This window comes from Cryptosporidium sp. chipmunk genotype I (genome assembly GCF_004936735.1).
Source record: "Cryptosporidium sp. chipmunk genotype I strain 37763 chromosome Unknown contig_2, whole genome shotgun sequence".
Classification (NCBI taxonomy): Eukaryota; Apicomplexa; class Conoidasida; order Eucoccidiorida; family Cryptosporidiidae; genus Cryptosporidium; species Cryptosporidium sp. chipmunk genotype I.
Window position 1 is genome coordinate 99,041 of NW_027125624.1, and position 23,145 is coordinate 122,185.

Genomic DNA, 23,145 nt, shown 5'->3' on the forward strand with positions numbered 1-23,145 from the left:
CTTAATTATTCTAAATTAAAATAAATAAAAATTTTAATAAAAAATTTTCAAGGATCTGTTTAATTAAATGATCAACAATTTAAGAAATCATTTCCTCTGCAAATAACCATTCAAACAATTAATTTACGGGGACTTTCTGGTTCTGTACAATATTCGAAATCAAAATATTCTATGTCAATAGATATAATGAATTTGATGGAGGATTAAAGTTTATGGTGATTATTTCATTTTTTGATAAATGATATAAAAATTTATTAGTAGTTTTGTCAAGTATTAAATTTAAAATAGCCCCTCTTTAATCGTGCCACATTTGAAACAATTCGACTAAGTGTAATAATATTAAAATTTACATAATATTAACATAAAGATCAACAATATAGTCTCAAAAATTCTATTGAATCTCATTTATATTATTCCATTTCTCAATTTTATGGTAATTCATTAAATGACAGACAATTCTAGTAGGAATCAAATAAGTAAATTCAAATTTGTTTTCCTTGGCGAACAGTCGGTCGGGAAAACGTCAATTATTACCAGATTTATGTATGATACATTTGATAACAATTATCAAGCAACAATCGGTAAGTCACCACTTCATACCAATAGAAAATATTATCGATTTCAATTAGGCATCGATTTTTTGAGCAAAACACTATATTTAGAAGATAGAACTGTTCGTCTTCAACTATGGGATACAGCTGGCCAGGAAAGATTTCGAAGTTTGATTCCTAGCTATATTAGAGACTCTTCTGTAGCCGTAGTCGTATACGACATTACCAACAGATCCACATTTTTGAATACTACAAAATGGATAGAAGATGTCCGCAATGAAAGAGGAAAAGATGTTATAATATCTTTAATAGGTAATAAAGCTGACCTTGAAGATAGAAGACAAGTAAAATATGAAGAGGCGGAGAAGCTCGCACAAGAAAACAACATTATGTTCATTGAAACTAGCGCAAAAAATGGATACAATATCAAATCTCTATTCAAAAAACTCGCTTCTACACTTCCCAATCTAGATCAAACTCAGGAAGGAAAAAATGAACTAAACAATCCTGGTGGATTGGAAAACAATAACGCCAATAAAATTGTTGATTTAAAATCTGGAGAAGAAAACGGTCATTTTAATTATAAAAAATGTTCGTGTTAAATCAATTTTAACTACTCAAATTATTCCATAAATATTATATGCTAGTAGTTTTGTTATAATTTAATTTTATTTTTTATTTAAATTCCACTTACTTTAAGAGTTTATGTTAATAGTAGCGCCAATTAAAGTACGGCGTGTAATGAAAATTGCTGAATACTATAAAAATCAATGTACTTTGAAGTCAACTGAATAGATAATTGCTTTATTGTTTATGGAGCATGTAAAGATATGGACAGAAATGGTTGGACAGAATATTTGAAGAAGCAAAGACTTCAGGACTTAAAATCTTTAGCAAAACAACTGGGTATTTATATTAAGTCAAATACAAAAAAAAGTGACTGTATTGACATAATCTTGAATAACTCACCTGAGACCCCTATAAGTTCAAATAATTTTAATTTTGGGCTTAGAGATAAAATATTAGCTGATCAACAAAATTTTTCTTCCGAAGCATCAATTTTGTCCAGTATTAGTGAACCAACCCATTTAAATAGTGTTAATATAAATGAGTATCTTCATTTGCTTTCGGGTAATAATCACGATTCAGCTTGTTCTATGTGCCAAAAAGGTCTTTCCGATATTATAATTAAGTGTGATGCTTGCTACAGGCCATTTCACTCTCTCTGTGTAGGTTTTGATGTCGAAAGAGCTGAATTCAACAATAATCATATGATGGTTTTCATGGAAAGTATATCTAAAAAAGATGGTAAAAATACCAAAGTTAATTCGATTAATTTTATTTGCCCATTTTGCAGGTTCTTTGTCATCGACCCATATAACAAAATAATTAAACCACTTTTTTTTACAACTTTTTATTCTTACACAGCAATTCACAATATACATCCAAAGTATGGCAGTATCAACTTTAATAACTCAAGCCACCTTCCTCACTTTACTTCTAAGTATTCTTTTTCACCGACTATATTTTTGAATAAAGACTTAGAATCTAATGAATCAGATAAATACAACATTATGATTTATTGTCTAAGACTTGACAGAATGGATCTTAATCACGAGTTTCCAAGAATTTTATTTATTAAAGCGAACGGTAAGACTATTCAAAACATTGAATCCCCGAGTTACGATCACATTAGAAGAGACTGCCCATTATATTTAAAAGATTATTTAGTTAATAATCAACTAATAGCAAAGCAAAATGTCAATATTACGTTTAACACATTAAATGCACTATTGAAAGACTCAGAGAACGGTGGACTATTGCCAATTCCTACTGCACCATATATAATTGGTCTATTTCTGACTAGAACAATAAGTTGCGACAATATTTTGGATACGATACTTTCTGAAAGTACACTATCCATCGAAATATCAAGAGCTCACTTTAGAAATATTCTGGAAAATAAAATTCAATCATCTATATATAACCAATCGCATGATGACTCATCAGATGAAATAATTTGTTTGAATAAGGATCAATATTTAAATACCTTATGTCCTTTAACTATGGATACTATTGAGCTTCCTGGCCGTGGATTGTTTTGCAATCATATAAATTGTTTTGATATTAAAGCTTTTATTCAAATTAATTCTACAATTAAGGCATTTAACACCCGATGGAAATGCCCTTTATGTTACCAAATAATCAGGCCGAGTATGCTTAAAATTGACAGCTTTGTTAAGATGATTGTTAGCAACCCGAATATACCCAGAGAAAACAACAAAATTCTAATAAACTCAGGGATTTTTGATAGAATTGAACAAAATGAAGATTTTTTTGGAGAATTGTTCGTAAAAACTTCAAATTCAATTAAACAAGAATTACCAAAAGTCAAATCTATAACTTTACCAATGAACGAGCATTTAACAATAGTAAAAGAAAAAACTTCTCAAAATTCAGATTCACCTTTTTCAAACAAGTTAAAAGATTGCTTTCATGTTCAAAACGAGGTAATTAACATCTCTGATGATGATGATGAAGATGCGATTATCGACGATCATTTTACAATTAATGATGATGAGCTCAATTCTTTGTTCAGCAATTCTAACTACATAGATATGAATATTGGGAATATTAATCGTTCTGAACACAACAAAGAAACAATATTTCAAAATTATAAAGAAGACTCGATTCCCCCAGATAACAGAAAAAAAAGAAAAGTTTCAGAGGACCAATTTCTTAGTCCAAACCCTGGAAGGCCAGAAAAACCTTCAAATGGTAACAAGACATCAATTTCACTCAGAATATAGTTTCAATTTTATAAGTAATTCTAATATTTATGTTAATATAAACTAATATTTATAGAAATAACTCTTTTTAGTGTTTTTGTTTGGCTGTGATGTACAAAATGGAGGAGGATGATGTAAAGTATTCACTTCAACTCCAGATGTTAAGGTACTTTCTCTACCGGCAATATTGTTTGACTTCGGATTTGGTTCAATATTAGTTTCATTATAATATGTTATTTTGCTCGTAGTGCTCCGATTTTGCTGCATTTGTAGATTAATCATATTCGTTTGATTGGAGCCATGACAACTCAATTTAAAATTACCTGAAAAGTCCAGAGGATTACTCATGTAATTTGAATTTGACGCGTTTTTACCGGATACAGACTTGCTTGACTCTGAGTTCGCCATTAAAGAATAATCAGGTAGGTTGTACTTTATATTATTGTACATATATGCTCTTGGGTAGTAAACATGTGAGTTGCGACCACAATTTGTACTTACTGAAAATGTGGAGTTGACATTCTTTATTATTGCACCCGTTGATATATAATTGGCATTTTTAATGCCACTATTCGTTATTTTTGATATATTATCATTTGCAGGGCTTATATTGTTGCCTATGAGGCCTCCTTTCTTTATTGGGTTACTATTGTTTATTGATTTAGAGTAGTATGAAGCTGCAGACCTCATTTGTTGTATATGTTTCTCATCAACCTTTCCATCGGAATAATTGGAAGTAGTTTGACTATTACTGAAAGAAGTTGCCTTATTAGTTGAGCCAGAAATAAGGGTATTATATACTTGTGAAAAAAAGTTCCCCAGTAAACCTTTCTTTGAACTATCCACAGCTGGGACTTTATTAATTGAAAATCTTTTGTTTGACTGTATTTCAGTATGGAATTTGTTACAAATTGGCTCATTGGATTTATTTGTAGTAATATTATTGGGATTGCTTTCTATAGTTGTGAATTCGATAGCCCCTGAGTCTTTATTAACTTTAGAATCGTTAACTTTGGTATTATTTGGATCTTGAACATTTTGGTTTTTGTTACTAATTAATCCTCGCTTACGCCTTGATATTTCTGAATATACCAAGTTTCTATAGTCATCGATAGAATGCTTAACATTATCATTTATTGGTATAGTGATGATATGAGCGCAGTTTGGTTCGTCATTCGGATTGTGAAAAATTGAAACAAATGGGTGTTTTAACGCATCATTTGCAGAAATCCTCTTATTTGGATTAAATTGTAGTAATTTATCTAATAAATCTAATGCTTGTTCATTACAGTCAGCTTTTGGGTTTATTTTTAGTAGTAAATTCTTCCACTTAGAAAAAATATCTCTTTTATTCGATTGGTTTATCTCAACTTTTTCTTTGAGTGATTCTATCATTGTATGAGCAAAAGGTGATTGGATAGATTCGACATCTTCACTAGAAGGAAAATCTATCACTCCTATTATTCTTTCTAGTTGATTCATGGTTGATGAACCCGGAAAAATTGGTTTTCCACATAGTATCTCTCCCAAAATACAACCCAAAGACCACATATCAATCCCCTTCGTATACTTAGTTGATCCCAAAAGTATTTCTGGAGCTCTATACCATCTAGTGGCAACATAATCTGTAAGAATAGGCTGATCGTCATCAACATTTTCATTTTTATCGTTAATGCTGAATGGAACGTTATTTGTGATACGCCTTGTATTGATAAAACTTCTAGATAATCCAAAGTCTGCTACTTTTACATGGCATTCAGCATTTAGGAGTATGTTTGATGGTTTCATATCACGATGTAATAGCCCACCACTATGTAGGTATTTAATTACCTTAATAAGTTGATAAACTACGTATTGCTTATGAACAGGTTCCAAAATATTTGCTCTAATTACTGCATGCAAATCCGTCTCCATATAATCAAAAACCAGGTACACATCTCTATCATTGTCTGCTCTTAAGACGTTTAGTAGGTTCACAATATTTTCATGACCAGATAGCTCTGTCAATATCATAATCTCCCTAAATGTTCTTTGAGCGTCTGTTGAATTTTGAAATGCATCAAAGATTTTTTTGACTGCAACCACTTCTCCAGTCCTGCGATCAATGGACTTCCAAACTATACCGTATGCTCCTTTCCCCAACTTCTTGACCAATTCGTATTTTCTCAATATATGTCTATCAACTCTATCACACATGTTTGTCTATTTCTTGAATTATTTCTTGATTTGACGTAATTTTTACCAAAGAAATTTAAACAAATTAAAAATATGGCATCAACATTTAATATTATTAATCCAAACCAATGATAATACCACCTATTCACACAAAATAGATATTAAATATTTTCGGAAAAGTGATTCATAATAATATAATTAACTAAATCGATGGAGATAGTTCTTAAAAATAAACCCTATTTGAGCTTATTCTCTGTATTTATCCATGAAATTAATTGTTATAATCACACTAGGAATTTATCAAAAATGTTGGGATGTTTAAAATTATTTAAACCTTGTAATTTGACCAACTTTAATTGGAGAATACTTTCTTTGTTTGTTTATGCCTTATTTTAGAATTTAATAAATTTGTCAACGGCTCACATTTGGGACTCACACGCTCCAGCGCCCATGATTATACGTAATAATATTTTACAAAGATGCATAATTTTTATTTTAGATCAAAACGAATCAGTTTCTTCTTAGTAGTTTGTATTAAAGCTTATTTCCCTACCCACTTATTAAGCATTAAAAAGCCTAAATTAAAAATTACCTGATTAAATTATTACAACCTAACTATGCAATATATACATAATACCTTTTTGAATTTCTAACCTTAGATATTTTAACAGAATTCGAATAACCTAATTTTACATTAATCGTTTTTTTGAGCTGAAGAATATAATTTCATCTGTCTTTTACGATTCTCTCTAATTTTTTTACTCTCCTCAAGCGGAAGAATGGGAAAAACAGAAATTCCACCGGAATAATTTTTTTCTATTATCAACTTGCTGAGGACATTACAAAATGACCATTTTGGGCATTTGCAGTTTTCATCACACTTTAATAAATCAACAATGCTTCCAGAAAAGTAATTCTTTAGCATGTCTGATAATGATTGACTATTTGAAAACTCGACCTCGTATGTACTTGAAGAATCTTCCAAATTCGTACATTTTCTTTTACTGGATTTAGGAGTCCGTGGGGAGTTTTCTATATTCTTAGTAAATTTACTATTTAAATCTTCATTAGTTGAAAATGAGCGCTCAATGCAAATGTTTTTATTCTGATTTTGGTAACCTTTTACAAATTCGTGGAACTTGGTATTGCAAGATAAATTGGCCAATAGAGACATTTTCTGTGGATCCATGCTAATTGAACTTATGAATTCGAATTTTTCACCATTCTGTGACAAATAATTTATTTCAAATTCATTTTTGATCACCAAGCCTAATATTTCCATTGTTTCATTATCTATTTTACTATATTTATTCAGTTGTGAAAACAGAACATGTTTGATCACTTCACAAGTATAAGGATTATATGGTACAATCATTTTCAGAAAATCGTCATAATGTTGTCCCAGAATCATAAACAAATTGTATATTGAGCCTAAAACTCTTCTTATTCTTTTCCCTGTTTTTCTATTCACAAGCTCTTTGTTTTCTATAAAATTGCCATCAAGATCGGTCCCATCATAAATAAACTTTGAAAGTTTATCAACCAGTTTAACATTATTAAACAAATTTTCCAATGTTGAACAAGACCCAAATTTGAGTGCTAATTCAAAAATAGTCTTGCATTGAACTGATATGTGACTGTTTTCTCTTCTCTTTATTAGCAAATCTAGAAGCCATACCCAAAATTCAGTACTCAAAGTATTTATCAATTCATGGTTCTCATCGTAAAGTAATATTATTTTGATTATCGTTAGTAACGAAACCATGTAAACTGTTTCTTTTTTATTTGTATCGATCTCAAATTTTGAAATCATAAACTCACAAAACCTAGTTAAATATGGCTTAATAATGTTAATTATTTTGGTCTTAAAGCACCCAATGATATTAATGTTTGTAGAAAAGGCAAGATTTATTATTTCCTCCAATGTACTGAGAGATCTCAATTTCAATAGATATATATTCTCGTTAAATGTATCATTAGAATTGTGAATTGATAATTCGCATACTATATTTAGCATAGACGAATCAATGATTAAATTGTTCAAAAACCACTTTGACTTCTCGAAAGTTTGGCAAATTGTCAAGTTTCTAACCATCCTTCCATTACCATTTGTCAATAATGGCAAGCAATTTTCGATTTGGGTCCCAAAATTTCTGTTTTCATCTTTATTTTTTTCAAAAAAATTCACTTGACTATAGAGTATTTTATTCGAATTGAATCTTTTTCCGGAATTTTCATATTCCAAATTTTTTTCATCAAATTTTTTTTGAGAAGTTTGAATGCTTGAATTGTTCAATTTATCACCTTCTATTACAGAATATTCAATATTAAAAAACTTGTTCAAATCAGGAATTTCGTGTTCTGCTTCGCACAGTAAATTTAGATTACTATTCAAGTCATTCTGCAGATATAAATTTCTTGGATTGTTTAACTCGCTGGCAAATCTAACCCATTTTAGTCCAATACTAGTCATATTTAAAGGTAATCCAGTATGCTCCGGCTTTAGGTATTCTACTAATCTAAAAATAACCTCAATTACTCCTGAAGCTATATTAATAATATCAGTCTTTCTAAATCCGAGTTCTGACTCCTCTATAAAATCTTCTTTATCATAATTTATAATATCAAAAAGAGGAGAAACAAAATTCTGAATAAATTCCGACTCAATAACCCATTCATAAATCATGTGGGAAATTCCGACTTCTAAAAGTTGTTCTTGAATATGAGGTTTAGTTGTTTCAAACTCGCCCATCAAACTTTCCTGGTTTGATTCTAAATGCTCGAATTCTAATATTGAGCTCGAATATTCTCCATATTTAAATTCTCGTTGGCTATTATTTCCAATAAACCCAAAAAACCTCAGAAAAAAATCCTGTATTGAGGAGTAATAAATGAACGGAATAATTACCAAAGGTCCATCTAATTGAAGAAATATTGAAGTAAATTCTTTTTGGCACTTTGAAAGGCAAATTTCTAGTAGTCTGCCTATATAAAACGGAGTTTGGTTGTCGTCACAAATCATGGGATTTTCCTTAAACAAATATGCAATTGAATGCTCCTCTATGGCACTGTTACCTTTAGCAATTAAATACATGTTTTTTAAACAGCTTATAATCTTTACAATTAAGTTCGGGATTTGTTCTTCTGAAAATATACTAGTTATTTCCTTCAAATTTTCCAGTTTAGAAGATTTACTTTCATTGCTCAATTCTTCACTACCATCAGGAAAATTTTGCTTTGTTAACCAAGCATAGTCAACTTCAGAAACAGCTCTTGAAATAGGTAACAAAAATGAGCTTGCTCTCTCACCAAAATTCATATTTAAAAAGGGTTTTTCGGATAAAAATGTGTTGTTTGGAGTCATACCTACTAAATAGTAATAAAGTATTGATGGAATGACATTGTAATTCTGGAGGTCGTATTCAAGCTCCATATCAAAAAAAAAATTATTTGCAGGAAGTAAAATATCTATCAGTGAGTCTATAACCAAGCCCCCAAATCCTTCAATTAAGAAATTTGAAATGCAATCTTGAAATAGTGTATAAAAATATACTATATTTTTGATACCCCTCCCGGAAGAAAAATGAGCTTCTGCTGCATGATTTCTTAAGATATTCAACATTGATGAAATTATTTTTTTTTTAGTATCAATTTCCATATCAATTTTACTTAAATTTGATCTGTCAGCTATTATTGATTGATGGTTTTCTAATTTGGCAGTAAGCAAGCTTTTGGTCGTACAAACAGGGTTTTCCCTGCTGTTTTTTGATGAATAAAAACGTATTGAGTCGGAAACATTTATTTTGGAAATGGCTGCTTTATCATGATTTCTGGAAGCTTTATCTAAATTATTTTCAGAGGTATTTATATCAAGTCTTTTAAAGTTCTGCTTCAATGTTATCTGATCACTTACGATCATTTTACGTTTATTTATAATTTCATTATAAACCTCCATTCTAAAAAGAACGAGTAAGAGTGAAATTATTATAAGAAATGAAGTAAGTTGTTTAAACTTTTTAACGTTTTTTAACGAACTGTGGAATAACAATTTCTGTTTTTGATCAGTGAAGTTTTGCCCCACGTAGGAAATGTTTACAAAATTAGGGTATAACAGACGTACTAAAATCAACAGTATATTGATACGTGCCTGTGTAAACTTAACTTAGTTCGCCACAACTATCTCTTCCATTAATCTGACAAGAACATCATTTTTATCTTATTACCAATGTTTATTCATGCAAAGAGACGAGACAGTTGTTGGCGCCACATGAAATTTGAAAATATTATCTTCTTTCCATTGTTATTAACAGTTTGATGCCTTTTTACAAAGAACAGATATGTTATATACTAATATCGTATGATGGCCACTAATTATTATGTCGTTGCCAAACTTTGTATTAATACTTTGAAAAACTGACAAATCTTAATATTAGCTAATTCAAGATGATTAAGTTCATCTACAAAGGATATGTTTCTAACTATCTGAATTATTAATTTTTATTTTTTAATTTTAGTTTTAACGTCACAAAATGTAAAATAAAATAATTTACTAAAGTTTGTTTACAAGTCTATGTCTCCGCCTTTATGTCGAAGTTACATGATAAATTGTAAACTAACAAGCAAACCCAAAATAAAAAATCAGAATAAAATCTGATAATTTTTATTAAATTCATGGCATGTAAACTCATTTATAGATCCTCAAAAATATTATATTTCATTTGAAATATGTTTAAGGGAGACGTAATTGACTTTAATCGTTACTCAACATTAATTGATGAGAGGCTTAAAATCAAATCAAAAGAAAGGATGCGTCCTAATGATTTGTTTTCAGATCCTTACTATCAAAAATCTGACTCAGAAAAAAAATATGTCAACACAATTTCGGAGAACATAAGTAAAAATATGCTAAAAAATATATGGAATCTTAATAATGAAAAAGAAAGTGAAAATCTTTCTGAAACTTTGTCCAAATGTAATAAATTATATAATTTTGAAAATTATTTGGGAATCAAAAGAAGTAGTCACAGAAAAGCTAGATATGAAAAAGAGCAAGAGATTAAAATCGAAGAATTTATTAAAAATACTTCTGCAAAGAAACAGAAACTTTTTAGAGAATTTTCAACTGGAATTGTACTGGGAAATGAGGAAAACTCAAGGGAGAAAATGGTCTCCTACATTTCCAATATACTGGGCGATCAAAGTAACAAAGAGAAAGACGATATTGAACATTTTAAGCTGATCTACCCCCTTTATTCTAACATTTTCAATCATGAAAATCTTACTGTTAAATCCGAGTTAAATAAAAAATCACTACTTGAAAGGCCAAGAATAACTAACTTTGGCAGTGGAGATGAATGCGTTGCAATGTTACTAACACCTGACACACTCAAATACTATAGCTTTGATAGAGAAACTAGAACTTATAACGTAATTAAAGACCTAAGCAAGAGCATCACACCCGATGAATATAATTTAGACAATGTCAGTCCAAAATTTACTCCATTACAAAAAAATTTGAGTTCTAAACTACATGGAAGTGACTTTTATAATAATGCAGCTATTAGAAGTTCGGAAACAGTATCTGTAATTAGATTCCGTCTGGCCAATATTAGCTCTGAAATTGATGAAAAGATTATCCAAAATACTGCTGCTAGCTGTGGTGCATTTGCCTATCAAATAATGTTTGAATTTGATCCAATTAAGTGGAGCTCCAAAGGTACTGCAACGGGAATGCTTAGATATTCTGGCGAAGGCCTATATACTTTTAAAAGCAAATTACTAGAAATCTTAAACATCGAAGTTGAGATTCTGAATGGAATTCAGGAAGGTTAGTATAAAAAAAACTAAAAGTTTTAAATTGATTTAGTTATAGAATAACTACAATATTATGCAAATTCAATAGTTTCTATTTCTTGAAGTATATTATGCAGATAACAAATAATATAAATAAAACTGAAACGATAAAATTTTGTCTGATTTGCAAGTTAACAATTGAATTTACAACACTTTGTATATTGCTTATAGATTTCTTTCTCATTGCGCGAGTCTTATCAAAAATTAGTTTTAATGTTTGGTTTTGACCACCCAATGACTGAGTAGTATTCAGTGCTTGATCGATTATTGAATTGATACTTGAAACCGAATCTTTAATTATATTTTTTTCTTTATAAAGCTGAGATCTTTCAAATGATTCAGTATTTTTATCAATATATAACTTCTGATACTTGTCTCCAGACAATGCATTTGATTTCGAAAAAAGACTGACTCTTTTTTTTCTAGAGTCGATATAGCTGCAAATATTAATATATTCATGCTTCAAACTATGAAGAAGTGCGCTATACCTATCGGTGTTAATGCCATCATTATTAAGTAAATCTACCTCTCTCTCAAATGAATCAAAAAGGCAGCAAATATCGTTTTTCAAGCTCTGAACTTCAACGTCCCATTTAGGCTTGTTCATAATGTTCTCCCCCTTTTTCACTGCACCTTTTTCTTCTTCATCCACAAATAAATCAAATTCCAGGCTCCAATCATATGATTTTAACGTATCTAACTCTCCTAGTTTATTCTCAAGCGCACTTTGAATACCCCTTAAACTAATACTCATATTTAAGTATACAAGCACCAGTTCATTTTATATACCAGCTGTAAATACGATATTAAAGGTTTCTATGCAATTACAAATTTGCCAGGTAAAAAAAAAAAATACGTGAAAAAAATTTAAACCGCATAATCAAAACAAATTGTTTAAATATTTAATAAACTACTTGAACGTTTTACCTATTACTGCTAAATCTTAATAGGAACATCAGTTTAATTAAATTGATTAGATTTAATGTCACAATAGTTTATTAATCAATAAAAATTCCGTTGTCCATCTATAGATAAACAGTGGAACCATTTACCCACTCTGAAAATTCCCTTTCATTTATTCCACTCTTTTGGTTTTCATCCAGTGCATTGTATATAATACTTAAATCGGTGACTCCGAACTGTTGTCTTCCATTAGTATAATCCGCTGCCATTCTACTAAATTCCTCAAATTGCATACCATAGACTGGGTCTGCGATCGCATATCTTCTATATACATCAGCTACTGTTGATGTTTTTGTCGTAATAATATTTTTCCTAACTCTTTCAAGCCTTACGCTTTTTTGCAGAGATATCAATAGTCCAATAATTGCAATCCCAGCAACTGCAACAGAAGTCAGAAAGGCAATGAGTGCTAGAATTCCTGCACCTCTCCTTTGAGGCCAAAGTGTGGTGGATGTAAGGCAACTAAGAAATAAAAGACATAGGCTTTTTCCTGTTAAATGAGTTAAAAACCTTGCTTCTTTTCTAATTAATGCCCTACCCCTTGCAGACCAACGTGGACTTCCAGGAACATCCAGAACCATCAATAAAATCCCAAATAAGAGTTGAAACAAGGAATTGATCATATTTGCGGGTTGAATATTAAACAATGAATTTGCAGCAGCTAATACACCTGCAGCAGAAGATGCACCAGCTCCAATGAAAAACAATGTCTGGTATTTACAATTCAAATCTTGAAGAGTCTTTTCTACTCTTGCCCCACCTATAATTAACTGATCAGCTAAAGTTACGTCCACCTTGGAAGAGTTTTTAACGCCAACTATAAACCTCTCGCCTATAAAAGTAGTTTGTTAGTATTCACTTTTTTAACCAGATAGATGTGCTTTTGTTATTAAATACAAAATGGTAATTAATTTCATAGGGTTGTGTAAAGTTAAAACACATTTGAACTTTATTAGTAGATATTACCAAAGTATCTTATAACTACTCCACATGCGAAGCACTCTAATAGTTAACTTACCTGAAATTCCGCCCTGTGTTTCATACATATTCTATCAAATATATTAGCTGTATTAAGTTAAATTGTTAAAACAAGTGGCATATAACTATGGCAGTATAGCATTAAATGCTATTTTTTCTCAATTTATACTCTGTCACACATCGTTACATACAAGACTTTGTACTGGAAAAAAATACCGCCTAAACTCATTTTTTTGTGGCTTTAACGAAATAAGAGCTAGCATCAAAGCCTAAATAAAAATAACTAGATCTAGCACAGAGAAACAAGATATCTCAATAATAATGCTCAGCAAATATAAATATAATGATTTGATAGTATAATATCTAATTGATTTTCCTTAAACCAACTACTATACCAGTGTAAATCTGGACGAAAAAAACTCAACAAATTCTCTTTCATTAATTGATCCCTTTTGGTTGTCATCCAATGCATTAAAAATAATACTTAACTCATCTTGAGAAAATTGGTAATTGTTGTCCGTTCTGTCGCCTATCAATCTATTGAACTCATCGCCAAGCATTCCAAACAACGGATCGGAAAGAGCATAACTTCTATATATTTCAATAGGATTGCAAGCTCCAACAGTCGTATAACTCATTATTACACTCTTCTTAATTCTATTCAACCTTATCCCCTTCTCAAAAGAAATAAGTAGACCCAATACTGCAACAGATGAAGTAAGTAAACAAACTAAGAATGTTAGTAAAAATAATCCGGGAGATTTTGCCCTTGTTCTCGAAAACATTGAAAATATCATTACACCTCTATTATTTGATCTCAGAGTGGTTGAGCATAGGCATGACAAAAACAAGAGGGAAAGGGATTTCCCAGTTAACTTCGATAAAATCCTTGCTTGACGTCTTATATCACTTCTGAACTTCGCACTCCATCTCGGTTGGCCAGGAATATCTAACAATAATAAAAGCACACCAACAATTAACTGAAGGCAAGAATTTACAAAATTTGTAATTCTTAACCCAAATAATGAATATATTGCTGAAAAGAATCCTGCTATAGATAATATGAGAGTCGCAATAAAAAATAATGTTTGATATTTAACATTAAATTCGGCTAGCGTAGCATCCAATATCTCCCCGCTGTGCTCTATCTTCTCTTGAAACACTCCTATTTCCTTATCTCTGCTTCCATACATCTGTATTTAGAATAAGTAGTAAATATAGTTTAATACTCGGTTCGAAATACAATATATTTTTAGAACATTTCGCATCTCAATATTGTAATCCAGTGGGCTAAATACGTAAATAATCATGCCGTATATGCCTCCTGCTTTAATATTAACTAATATGCTATTAAAGACCCAGCTTTAACAAATATTTACTTTTAGATAATTAAACATTTGATGCGAGTCTACGAGCTTATAACAAGTGCATGTTCCTTCCAGAACTCCACCGACTCTAAGTATTTATCCCTTTTTAATGGAACTCCACTACCCCCCTCTTCTATCAATGTATTTCTTAGAATTGTAATTGGCTCCATTGGAACTTCACAATTTTCATTTTGCGCCTTAATCGAGATTATATACCAGTCCGGGTCCATTTCGCTCTCATCAAGAATATTTCTCAAACCGCAGTTCATAATACTTGATTCTTTTTCACACTGCTCCTTACTGTACAAAATAATATCTAAATACTTACTTTTAGTTAGTTGTGATGCAGGCGGAGAGTCCATTGGAAACCACCTCGAAAGTACTGGGATCTCTTCATCTCTTCTCGAAATATAACCTGTCTTGATATATTTTTCGTTTTCATCCGTGATTTTTACAACTGATTGTTTTGCTTCTGTAAAATTAGGAATAAAAATATGTTTACAGAAATCTGCATATCCATCGACTAAAATGGGATTATTTTCTTTAATGTAGTTATTTACGTTCTTTAGGAATTCTTGAGGACTAATATTTGGAATATAACTTCCTTTGTGTCCTTCTACAAACTGTCTTAGAGCAAAGCCATTAACTCCTAAAAGTTTCATAATTCTTTATTGCCGGAATAAAATTATTAAAAGCTTAAATCTTTGGGGTTTAATTGCGCCGAGGGAAAAAGGAATCGATCAAGTGAATAAATAAAATGGGAAATACTCTATGCTACTTAATCAATCAGCGAAATTATCACTATTACGATGAGATTGCATTAGACTGTGGAATAAATACGTTCCCTATTAAAAAAAATTATGAACAAGCAAAGATCTCCAAGTATAAAAGTTTATTAATGAAAATCTCCGAAGCAGAAGGTATATATAGCAAACTAATGGACATGAGATATCATACGGAACAAATTATTGAGAAATACAAATCTCTTTCAAGATTATTTGAAGGGATCCACTGTAAAATTTGCTATCTGGACTTTGCTCAGAGATGGGTTTATCAGCAAGACTGCAATAAATTTTATAAATACTGTATAGAATTAGAAGCTAGGATCGCTGAACAAGATGAGTCAATAAAAAGAAAGTACTTAGAATATTGTGATTTTGTCCAATTATACAGTATAAAATCAGAAAAAATTAAGCACTCGAATAAATATCCAGGTCTAACAACATCTCTCTTATTAAATAGAAAATGCCCAAAATGTCACGAATCTAAAAAAATATCTCATTCACAAGCAAAAGTAAGTATGACTAATCCATTTAATTCCAAAACTAATTTACTATAGAATACGGCATTCATGGCCTTTAAAATTAGAGGCATACTTTCATTTTATGAATACCAATGGAATGAAATACAACCTTATTAATAACTTTTTAAAATAATCTTTAGATCTACATCATCTATACATCCATAAGACTATTATCTTGTTGTAAAAGTTCGTCTTCAGAGTATACCAATAAGTGTATTATATCTTCAATCCCACCTATTATTTCATTTTTTGATTCATACAAATGCCATACTCTCAAAACTTCATATGCACCTAAGTCTCGAAGAAAAGTTCTTCCATTAATTGTTGACGTCAATACTAATATACAGTCGAAAACATCTTTAGATATATTTTCATTAACAGGGCCAACTGCATTTTTTCTTATATATTCTGAAACCTTGTCTTCTTTATTAGGATCTATAAATTCTTCATCGCCCCCTCCATATTTTATTTTGGAATTTTCATTGTCAAATTTGCTAAATGGAATATTATCAGAATATGTTTCTTCGCACTTTGAATCAAAAAAAAATGTCTTATTTTGAAGTTCGGATAGTATGTTACTACTTTTTTTATTCCTGAGATATCTGTGGTTTTCATCAGGGTAAACTAAACAACATAATGTTGGAATAAGAGTACAATCTTTATTTGAAACAATTGAATGCATATTCTTATCTACGCAAACATGTGCAATAATACTGATCATACTCTCAGCCATTTTAAGGTCACCTTTTTTTGATGCTCCGAGCATTAGTTCTGAAACTTTGTTCAGTATCTCAATGCCTAAATTATTATCAAATAAAAATATTCGCCCTTGGCTACAAAACGTGCAATTATTTATAATACTAATAATCATCTCTTTTTCCCTCTCATCCCTAGGGTTAGAAAGACACTCGAATAAATAGAGTAGATAAAAACTCTTGCTTTTTCTAGACTTAATAAAGAACTTTTCTCTCCCCTTTGAATAACGTGTCAAATTTGAAATAAGCATCAAGTTCAGATGTAAGTGATATGGTACAGTTGAATTTGATTTGATCTGTTCTCTTAGGTTATCCATCGAATATTCGATCGCGCTCCAATTGCTACACAACTCTTCACCAATTTCCGACTTTTGAGACAAGTTTATCAAAATTTTCAGAGCATATTCCGATATATTAGAAATATCACTCCCAATAAGTAAAAGAATGGTTCTAAAATGTTTGGGGTTATTTAATAAATATTCCGATAAAGATTTCGTCTCGCTCTGATCAAAAAGTAATTCTACACTTCCTTTAATTACCTCTTCTTTGCTATCACACAAGAGTTGAAATAACTCCTCATAAACCTCAGATAAATTTATTTTATCATCCTCCATTGATTACAATTGGTTGGTTTTTGACAATCAACTTAGACGCCGCCATCTTAAATTAAATTTCACTAACATGCCGAAAAAAAATTTAGAATAATGAAGAACAAACTCATTATTATTCATTTAAAATTTCAGAAAATATTGTGCTCTTCACGAATTAGTTAGATTTAACCATTACGTTTTTTATTTAACTTAATATATTTTTGATAGCCTTTGTAAGTTGAATTAATAATATTGAGTTTCAAATTATTAAAATTTTCTAACTTATTGAAAATAAGAATTTGTACCGAAATAATATTAAATTGAAAATTTATTATTACGGTAACTATTAATTATGATTTATCATATTATCATTCTTCGAACATAAATCAACATTTTAATGTAAACAATTTTTAAAAAAAGTTTAATTTGTTTAAAACGAAATGAAGATATTCTTACATTTTAATATTATATTAAGTTGAAATAATATTTACAAGTTTGTGAAATTTGTATAGTCAAAAATCATAAATTTAATTGATAATCTTAGTACTTAAAATTGATCTAAAGTGAACTGGACTATATCGTACTTTATATCAGGGAATAATTACTAAAATCTACATAAAACAATGTGAAAATGAGCGATAACTCATTAATCCATTTGCATAGAGGAGGCCGCTTGGGATTCATCAATTTGTTCTATCACTGGTGGTTGTTCTTGGTTAATAATTTGAAGATATTTAACTTTTTCTTCTTCTAGAAGCTCATTATAAATATAATTTTTTCCTAAAATTGCCACATCAACATTCTCTTGATTCATCTCTTGTTCAGATGACAAGCTTGATCTCAATGCCCTTAAAGCATGCAAAATCAATTGATCCTTATTACAATTAGCAAATTCTTCAAAATGTTTTTCTAAATAGGTTTTGCTAGCCTGAGACCTGGACCCTATTGCAATCGAGTAATACTCAAAGCAATTTCCAGAAGGACATGTTTCAAATAAATGCGGACCGCTTTCATCGCATCCTGCCAAAAGCAATCCTACACCAAACGGTCTTCTACCGTATTCTTGTGTATTTAACTGGGATTTTAATACAAGCTTGTTAATCAAAGTATTCAATGGTATTGGTGAATCATATGTAAACGAATGGTTTAGACATTCTGATCTAAGGTAGTTACAAAGTACTTTAGCGTCTGCAGTAATCCCTGAAACTGCTGCGCCAATGTGGTTATCAATTTTGTAAAGTTTCTTTTGGTATCCAGCGAGCTTGCTAGTACTTCTTTTTATACAAACAAGAACAACCATCTCATTGTTCCTCGCACCCACTACTGCAGTACCTTGTTTTACTGCCTCCATTGCATATTCAATCTGAAAAACTCTTCCTTGTGGAGACCAAGTAACAACATCAGTATCATATTGGTTTCTATACATCTTCACAATGCCTGTTAGCAAATTTAAATAATAAAAAGGATTTATTTACGGTTATTTTATTATTGTTGAAAGCAGTTAAAAACTACTAAATACTCTTCAAAGCCATTCTACTTTATTTATATTTAGCAAAAACTAAAGGGGGGTGGGGTAGTATTTGCGGGTTAATATTTACATTTAATTGCAAAAAAAGACTACTTGAAATAACTACAATGTATTAAACCGTGACATCTTTTTGTATACTTTAATATTAGTTTATTAGAAACTAGCATAAAATAAAAAATTAATTACGTTGATCATGTCTTTATATTGTTTGAATCAATTTTAAGAACACACTTTTTTAAATCAGCTAAATTTGGAAATTTTATTTGCATGGCTCATAAAATATTAATACATGTTTAAACTTATTCAACATTAAGCTTCTAATCAAAGATTGTATATATCCTCCTAAGACATTATTTTTCTTCATTTATTACAATATGAAAAATGGTTTTTTTTAAACGCCGCCATTAAGATGAATGTAGATGATTATTATTAATAATTCATTCATTGCTATTACAAAAATGAATTAGATTTTAACTAAAAAAAAAGTCTTATTTGCAGTTATAATGTCAATAGAAAAACCTTTTGATAATAAAATTTCAGCTCTTTCATCATGGAATTTACAAGAATACATAGCAACACTATCCAACACTAATGCATGCCTGTTATTTGAAAATATTTCCTGTGTAACTGAATTATTTTCATCCCTATCCGAGATACAACAAAATATTGTATCCAGACTTATGATTTTGGGGAGTGAACACGGAAATTACATAGGAGAACAAGCAATAAATATTTGGATGCCCACATCAAAAAGAAGTGAATTGGAATATGCAATTAAGAGATTAAGATCATTGAAAATAATTAAAGTCAATGTACTAGATTCTAGTTCTAGAAAAAGTTTATCTGATTCTATTTCTGTGCAATACCAATTAAACCCAACATTTCAGAAAACTTTATCAAAATTCGTGTATCAAGGGGGGATATATAATGAATTCGAAATACCAAAGAGAAAATCCGAAATTCAAATTTCTTATGTCTCTCTCACAAAATTTGTAAGAAGACAATGGTGCAAAATTTTGAATATTATTGTTGAGTTAAGTGGGAATCAGAATATTCCAAAAAATAGCACAAATGTACTGCATAAATTTCAATTAATTTCCCTGGACACAATAAAGGTTCTGGATAGCATTAGATTGATTTCTTGGGGCCTTGGAAAATACATAAAAAGAAATTCTTCAACTTCGAATGGGTTTAGAATTCAGATTGATAATAACACCTTGTTTCAAGAGAGCAATGAACAGTTATTTGATGGTTTTGATCATGAAGATCGATTTGGTTTTCAAAATGACCAAAATGTATTAGAAATATATAATGAGACAAAATATGGCATAGCTGAAAATAATTCTGAAAGTGAAGAAGAGTATTTACCTACGAATGCTGTGAAAATTAAACCAAGAAAGAGAATTTTGAGCACTAAGCATATTAACTCAAAAAACCAAGTTGATAAAATATTTGAACAGAAATTGACGCCAAAAGCTTTTTGCTGGTTACTTTGTGATAATTGTAATCAGCTTTTAATACTTTTAAATGGATTTATAAAATTAGTAGAAGTTGAGGCAAACATCGAAAATGAAGAATACAAATTTAATCAAGCAAACAGTGAAAATATATTAAACCCAGCTATATCAAGTGTAATAAGTTTAATACTATGTATTTCAAGCTCAAAAATTGGTCAACCAATTTCAATAAATAAAAAAATGAAGAATGATATATTGATGCGATTTATATTATTTGCATATGATTTAGGATTGGTGTATATTGATGAATCTGTCCTTGAAAATAGTGTACATTCTTTAGAAAAAAGACTCGAAAATCCTCACGATTCAAATATTCAATTATTCTATACTACTCCTTTTTCCTTGTTGATTGGTTCCGAAGGTTTGAAACTTCAAAGTTTATACTCTGTATTCAAAATTGGTGACAACTTACTTCAAAAATGTGACCCTGAAAATATCCAAAATTTGCTTCTTCCATCACATTTTTATTTTGACGAAGAATTATGGCATAAATTAGTGTTTAAAACAAGCAATGTAAAAATAAATGAACCTAACTGTTTGAATATGAGCTCTACTCGACTTGAGGCAGGAATTATTGTTCAAAGCAATTTCAGGATTTACTGTTATACAGCATCTCCATTACAAGCAAAAATTCTTAGACATCTATGCCAAGTTAAAGTTCGTGGCCCAAACATTATTTGTGGAATATTGTCTAGGAAAGGTTTGCTATCTGCATATTCAATGGGAGTCTCAGCTGAACAAATACTTCGATTTTTTTCCAGTAACGCACATCCGATAATATTAAGGCGATTCATGTTAGATGGAATGAGCATTATACCCGCGAACGTAGAAACTCAGTTAAAACTTTGGGAAAAAGACATAAATAGACTCCAAATTTCTCACTCAAGCACCTTTTCAGACTGGGGAACAAGTCCTAATGATATTCAACTATATAGTCAAGTACTACTCTTTGCAAGAAGCAAAGACATACTACTTTACAATACTCCTATTGAATTAATAGAAAAAGAACTAAATGGAGGTTCTGAATTGCAAACAAAAATAATATTGGTTATAAAACAGGAATATGAAGATGATGTTAAGACTTTTATTAGAACAAAAAAAGAAGTTATTAATAGATAATCCTCGAATTATTCTTTTAAATCTGTCATATAAATGCCTAAACTTATTTTTATTTTTTTTCTTTAAACGCTGTCTAATATCTCCAATACCTTGCCAACTGCAATTGTTTTACCCTCATCTCTCAATGTAAATCTTCCTAATTGAGGACATTTAGTGAATTCTTCAATACAAAGAGGATTAGCAAGAGACATATTGCATATCAACATATATTGAGATTTTACAAAAGCAGGCCTATTCTTCTTTTTTTTTGTAGATAATTCAACTCCCTCTAATAATTCCTCAATGCATACTTCTTCACAAGATGTGTTGCAGTGAATAATGCATTCATACCCGCTAGTTACTATCGGTCTTTGTTCCAACAGTTCAACAAGAAGTAATTGTGCTTTGAACTTTTTCACTACTGGGCATAAATCATTTTGAGAGCATAAAACAAACCCTTTAGAAAGTGAGTCCTCATCGATATTAAGCAGCTTTATTCTTACATTCTCGCCTGGACCTGACCATAAGTATTCATCAGTCTCTTCTCCAAGACAAATACTTTGTATTTTTGCCTTTGCACGATTAGGCATTACAATTAAATTATCGCCACATTTAATTGTTCCTAATTCTATTTTCCCCATTGCAATAACACCATTATCTCTATAACCGTCCAACAAAGGAATACGAATAATACCATTGCCCTCATTACCTGATGAACGATCTGGAACAGATAAATGCTTATCTAGAATATCAAATAATGTAGGTTTTTCCAAAGTATACCAAGATGCTCTTTGATCAAAGTATTTTGGATTAGATTGGTCTGAAACATGATATTTCAAATTTTGGCCATACTGGCCTGAAATTGGGACAAAAAATATGTCTTTGGCAGGATTGTACCCACATGTTTTCAAATACGGAGTTAGTTTTTTCTCAATATCATTATAACGATTTTGATCCCACATGCACGTAGGGTCATCCATTTTATTAATTGCAACAATTAATTGATTAACTCCTAACGTCTTTGCAAGCATCGCGTGTTCTCTAGTCTGCCCACCTCTTTCAAAACCGGTCTCGAACTCACCTTTCCTTGCAGAAATGATTAATACGCCAATATCTGCCTGACTAGCTCCAGATATCATATTCGGAACAAAACTTTTGTGGCCGGGAGCATCTAGAATAGTGAATCTCCTATTATTCAAGTTAAATGAAGCCCTTCCTACTTCTACGGTCTTCCCCTTACTTCTTTCTTCTTCGTTTGTATCCATAATAAATGCCAAAAACCAAGATTCCCTATTCTTTTCCTTTGCCTCCCTTTCATACTTTTCCATAGTTCGCTGGTCTACCAAACCACAAGTATACAATATATTACCACATGTAGTCGATTTACCTGCATCAACATGCCCTATAAAAACAATATTCATATGAGGTCTCGGGTCTGGTTCTAACAGGGAACCATTTGAAAGTTTTCCTGATGTACAATGAGATTGCTGTACTGCATTAAGAGTTTGAGATTCAATATTTGAAAGTTTAGCATTGTCCTGATCAATCTCCGAATCATAATCATTTTTTAGATTCAAGCCAAAGTCTAACTTTTGGGAAATCTCCTCGACCCGTACATTCCCTCCAGAATGATCGTCTCCTAAAGTATCTTCCCAACTATTCATATTATATTTTAAGT

General features: G+C 30.6%; 14 protein-coding genes across 14 annotated transcripts; 5 read left to right on the forward strand and 9 right to left on the reverse strand.

The window, feature by feature from the left end:
- Positions 1-445: 445 nt before the first annotated feature.
- Positions 446-1,153, forward strand: ELE39_001941 (RAB6; the record flags this gene model as incomplete). Its single annotated transcript, XM_067345664.1, has 1 exon — positions 446-1,153. The coding sequence occupies one exon, from the start codon at positions 446-448 to the stop codon at positions 1,151-1,153; it is 708 nt and encodes a 235-aa protein (XP_067199552.1).
- A 228-nt stretch (positions 1,154-1,381) lies between these two features.
- ELE39_001942 (SAP+PHD+MIZ domains containing) lies at positions 1,382-3,361 on the forward strand (the record flags this gene model as incomplete). The annotated part of the gene is made up of 1 exon (XM_067345665.1): positions 1,382-3,361. One exon carries the CDS (start codon positions 1,382-1,384, stop codon positions 3,359-3,361), a length of 1,980 nt encoding a protein of 659 aa, XP_067199553.1.
- Positions 3,362-3,403: 42 nt separating this feature from the next.
- Positions 3,404-5,536, reverse strand: ELE39_001943 (mitogen-activated kinase 1; the record flags this gene model as incomplete). The annotated part of the gene is made up of 1 exon (XM_067345666.1): positions 3,404-5,536. One exon carries the CDS (start codon positions 5,534-5,536, stop codon positions 3,404-3,406), a length of 2,133 nt encoding a protein of 710 aa, XP_067199554.1.
- A 673-nt stretch (positions 5,537-6,209) lies between these two features.
- On the reverse strand, positions 6,210-9,470 carry ELE39_001944 (uncharacterized protein; the record flags this gene model as incomplete). The annotated part of the gene is made up of 1 exon (XM_067345667.1): positions 6,210-9,470. The coding sequence occupies one exon, from the start codon at positions 9,468-9,470 to the stop codon at positions 6,210-6,212; it is 3,261 nt and encodes a 1,086-aa protein (XP_067199555.1).
- A 770-nt stretch (positions 9,471-10,240) lies between these two features.
- On the forward strand, positions 10,241-11,347 carry ELE39_001946 (uncharacterized protein; the record flags this gene model as incomplete). The annotated part of the gene is made up of 1 exon (XM_067345669.1): positions 10,241-11,347. One exon carries the CDS (start codon positions 10,241-10,243, stop codon positions 11,345-11,347), a length of 1,107 nt encoding a protein of 368 aa, XP_067199557.1.
- Positions 11,348-11,420: 73 nt separating this feature from the next.
- ELE39_001947 (uncharacterized protein) lies at positions 11,421-12,122 on the reverse strand (the record flags this gene model as incomplete). Its single annotated transcript, XM_067345670.1, has 1 exon — positions 11,421-12,122. The coding sequence occupies one exon, from the start codon at positions 12,120-12,122 to the stop codon at positions 11,421-11,423; it is 702 nt and encodes a 233-aa protein (XP_067199558.1).
- A 271-nt stretch (positions 12,123-12,393) lies between these two features.
- Positions 12,394-12,912, reverse strand: ELE39_001948 (apicomplexan with signal peptide and 3 transmembrane domains; the record flags this gene model as incomplete). The annotated part of the gene is made up of 1 exon (XM_067345671.1): positions 12,394-12,912. The coding sequence occupies one exon, from the start codon at positions 12,910-12,912 to the stop codon at positions 12,394-12,396; it is 519 nt and encodes a 172-aa protein (XP_067199559.1).
- Positions 12,913-13,698: 786 nt separating this feature from the next.
- On the reverse strand, positions 13,699-14,502 carry ELE39_001949 (COPI associated protein; the record flags this gene model as incomplete). The annotated part of the gene is made up of 1 exon (XM_067345672.1): positions 13,699-14,502. The coding sequence occupies one exon, from the start codon at positions 14,500-14,502 to the stop codon at positions 13,699-13,701; it is 804 nt and encodes a 267-aa protein (XP_067199560.1).
- Positions 14,503-14,717: 215 nt separating this feature from the next.
- Positions 14,718-15,338, reverse strand: ELE39_001950 (uncharacterized protein; the record flags this gene model as incomplete). The annotated part of the gene is made up of 1 exon (XM_067345673.1): positions 14,718-15,338. The coding sequence occupies one exon, from the start codon at positions 15,336-15,338 to the stop codon at positions 14,718-14,720; it is 621 nt and encodes a 206-aa protein (XP_067199561.1).
- Positions 15,339-15,433: 95 nt separating this feature from the next.
- On the forward strand, positions 15,434-16,015 carry ELE39_001951 (uncharacterized protein; the record flags this gene model as incomplete). Its single annotated transcript, XM_067345674.1, has 1 exon — positions 15,434-16,015. One exon carries the CDS (start codon positions 15,434-15,436, stop codon positions 16,013-16,015), a length of 582 nt encoding a protein of 193 aa, XP_067199562.1.
- Positions 16,016-16,130: 115 nt separating this feature from the next.
- ELE39_001952 (uncharacterized protein) lies at positions 16,131-17,348 on the reverse strand (the record flags this gene model as incomplete). Its single annotated transcript, XM_067345675.1, has 1 exon — positions 16,131-17,348. One exon carries the CDS (start codon positions 17,346-17,348, stop codon positions 16,131-16,133), a length of 1,218 nt encoding a protein of 405 aa, XP_067199563.1.
- A 622-nt stretch (positions 17,349-17,970) lies between these two features.
- On the reverse strand, positions 17,971-18,750 carry ELE39_001953 (proteasome subunit alpha type 1; the record flags this gene model as incomplete). The annotated part of the gene is made up of 1 exon (XM_067345676.1): positions 17,971-18,750. The coding sequence occupies one exon, from the start codon at positions 18,748-18,750 to the stop codon at positions 17,971-17,973; it is 780 nt and encodes a 259-aa protein (XP_067199564.1).
- A 605-nt stretch (positions 18,751-19,355) lies between these two features.
- ELE39_001954 (transcription factor TFIIH) lies at positions 19,356-21,488 on the forward strand (the record flags this gene model as incomplete). Its single annotated transcript, XM_067345677.1, has 1 exon — positions 19,356-21,488. The coding sequence occupies one exon, from the start codon at positions 19,356-19,358 to the stop codon at positions 21,486-21,488; it is 2,133 nt and encodes a 710-aa protein (XP_067199565.1).
- A 62-nt stretch (positions 21,489-21,550) lies between these two features.
- On the reverse strand, positions 21,551-23,131 carry ELE39_001955 (elongation factor Tu C-terminal domain-containing; the record flags this gene model as incomplete). The annotated part of the gene is made up of 1 exon (XM_067345678.1): positions 21,551-23,131. One exon carries the CDS (start codon positions 23,129-23,131, stop codon positions 21,551-21,553), a length of 1,581 nt encoding a protein of 526 aa, XP_067199566.1.
- Between the last annotated feature and the right edge of the window lie 14 nt (positions 23,132-23,145).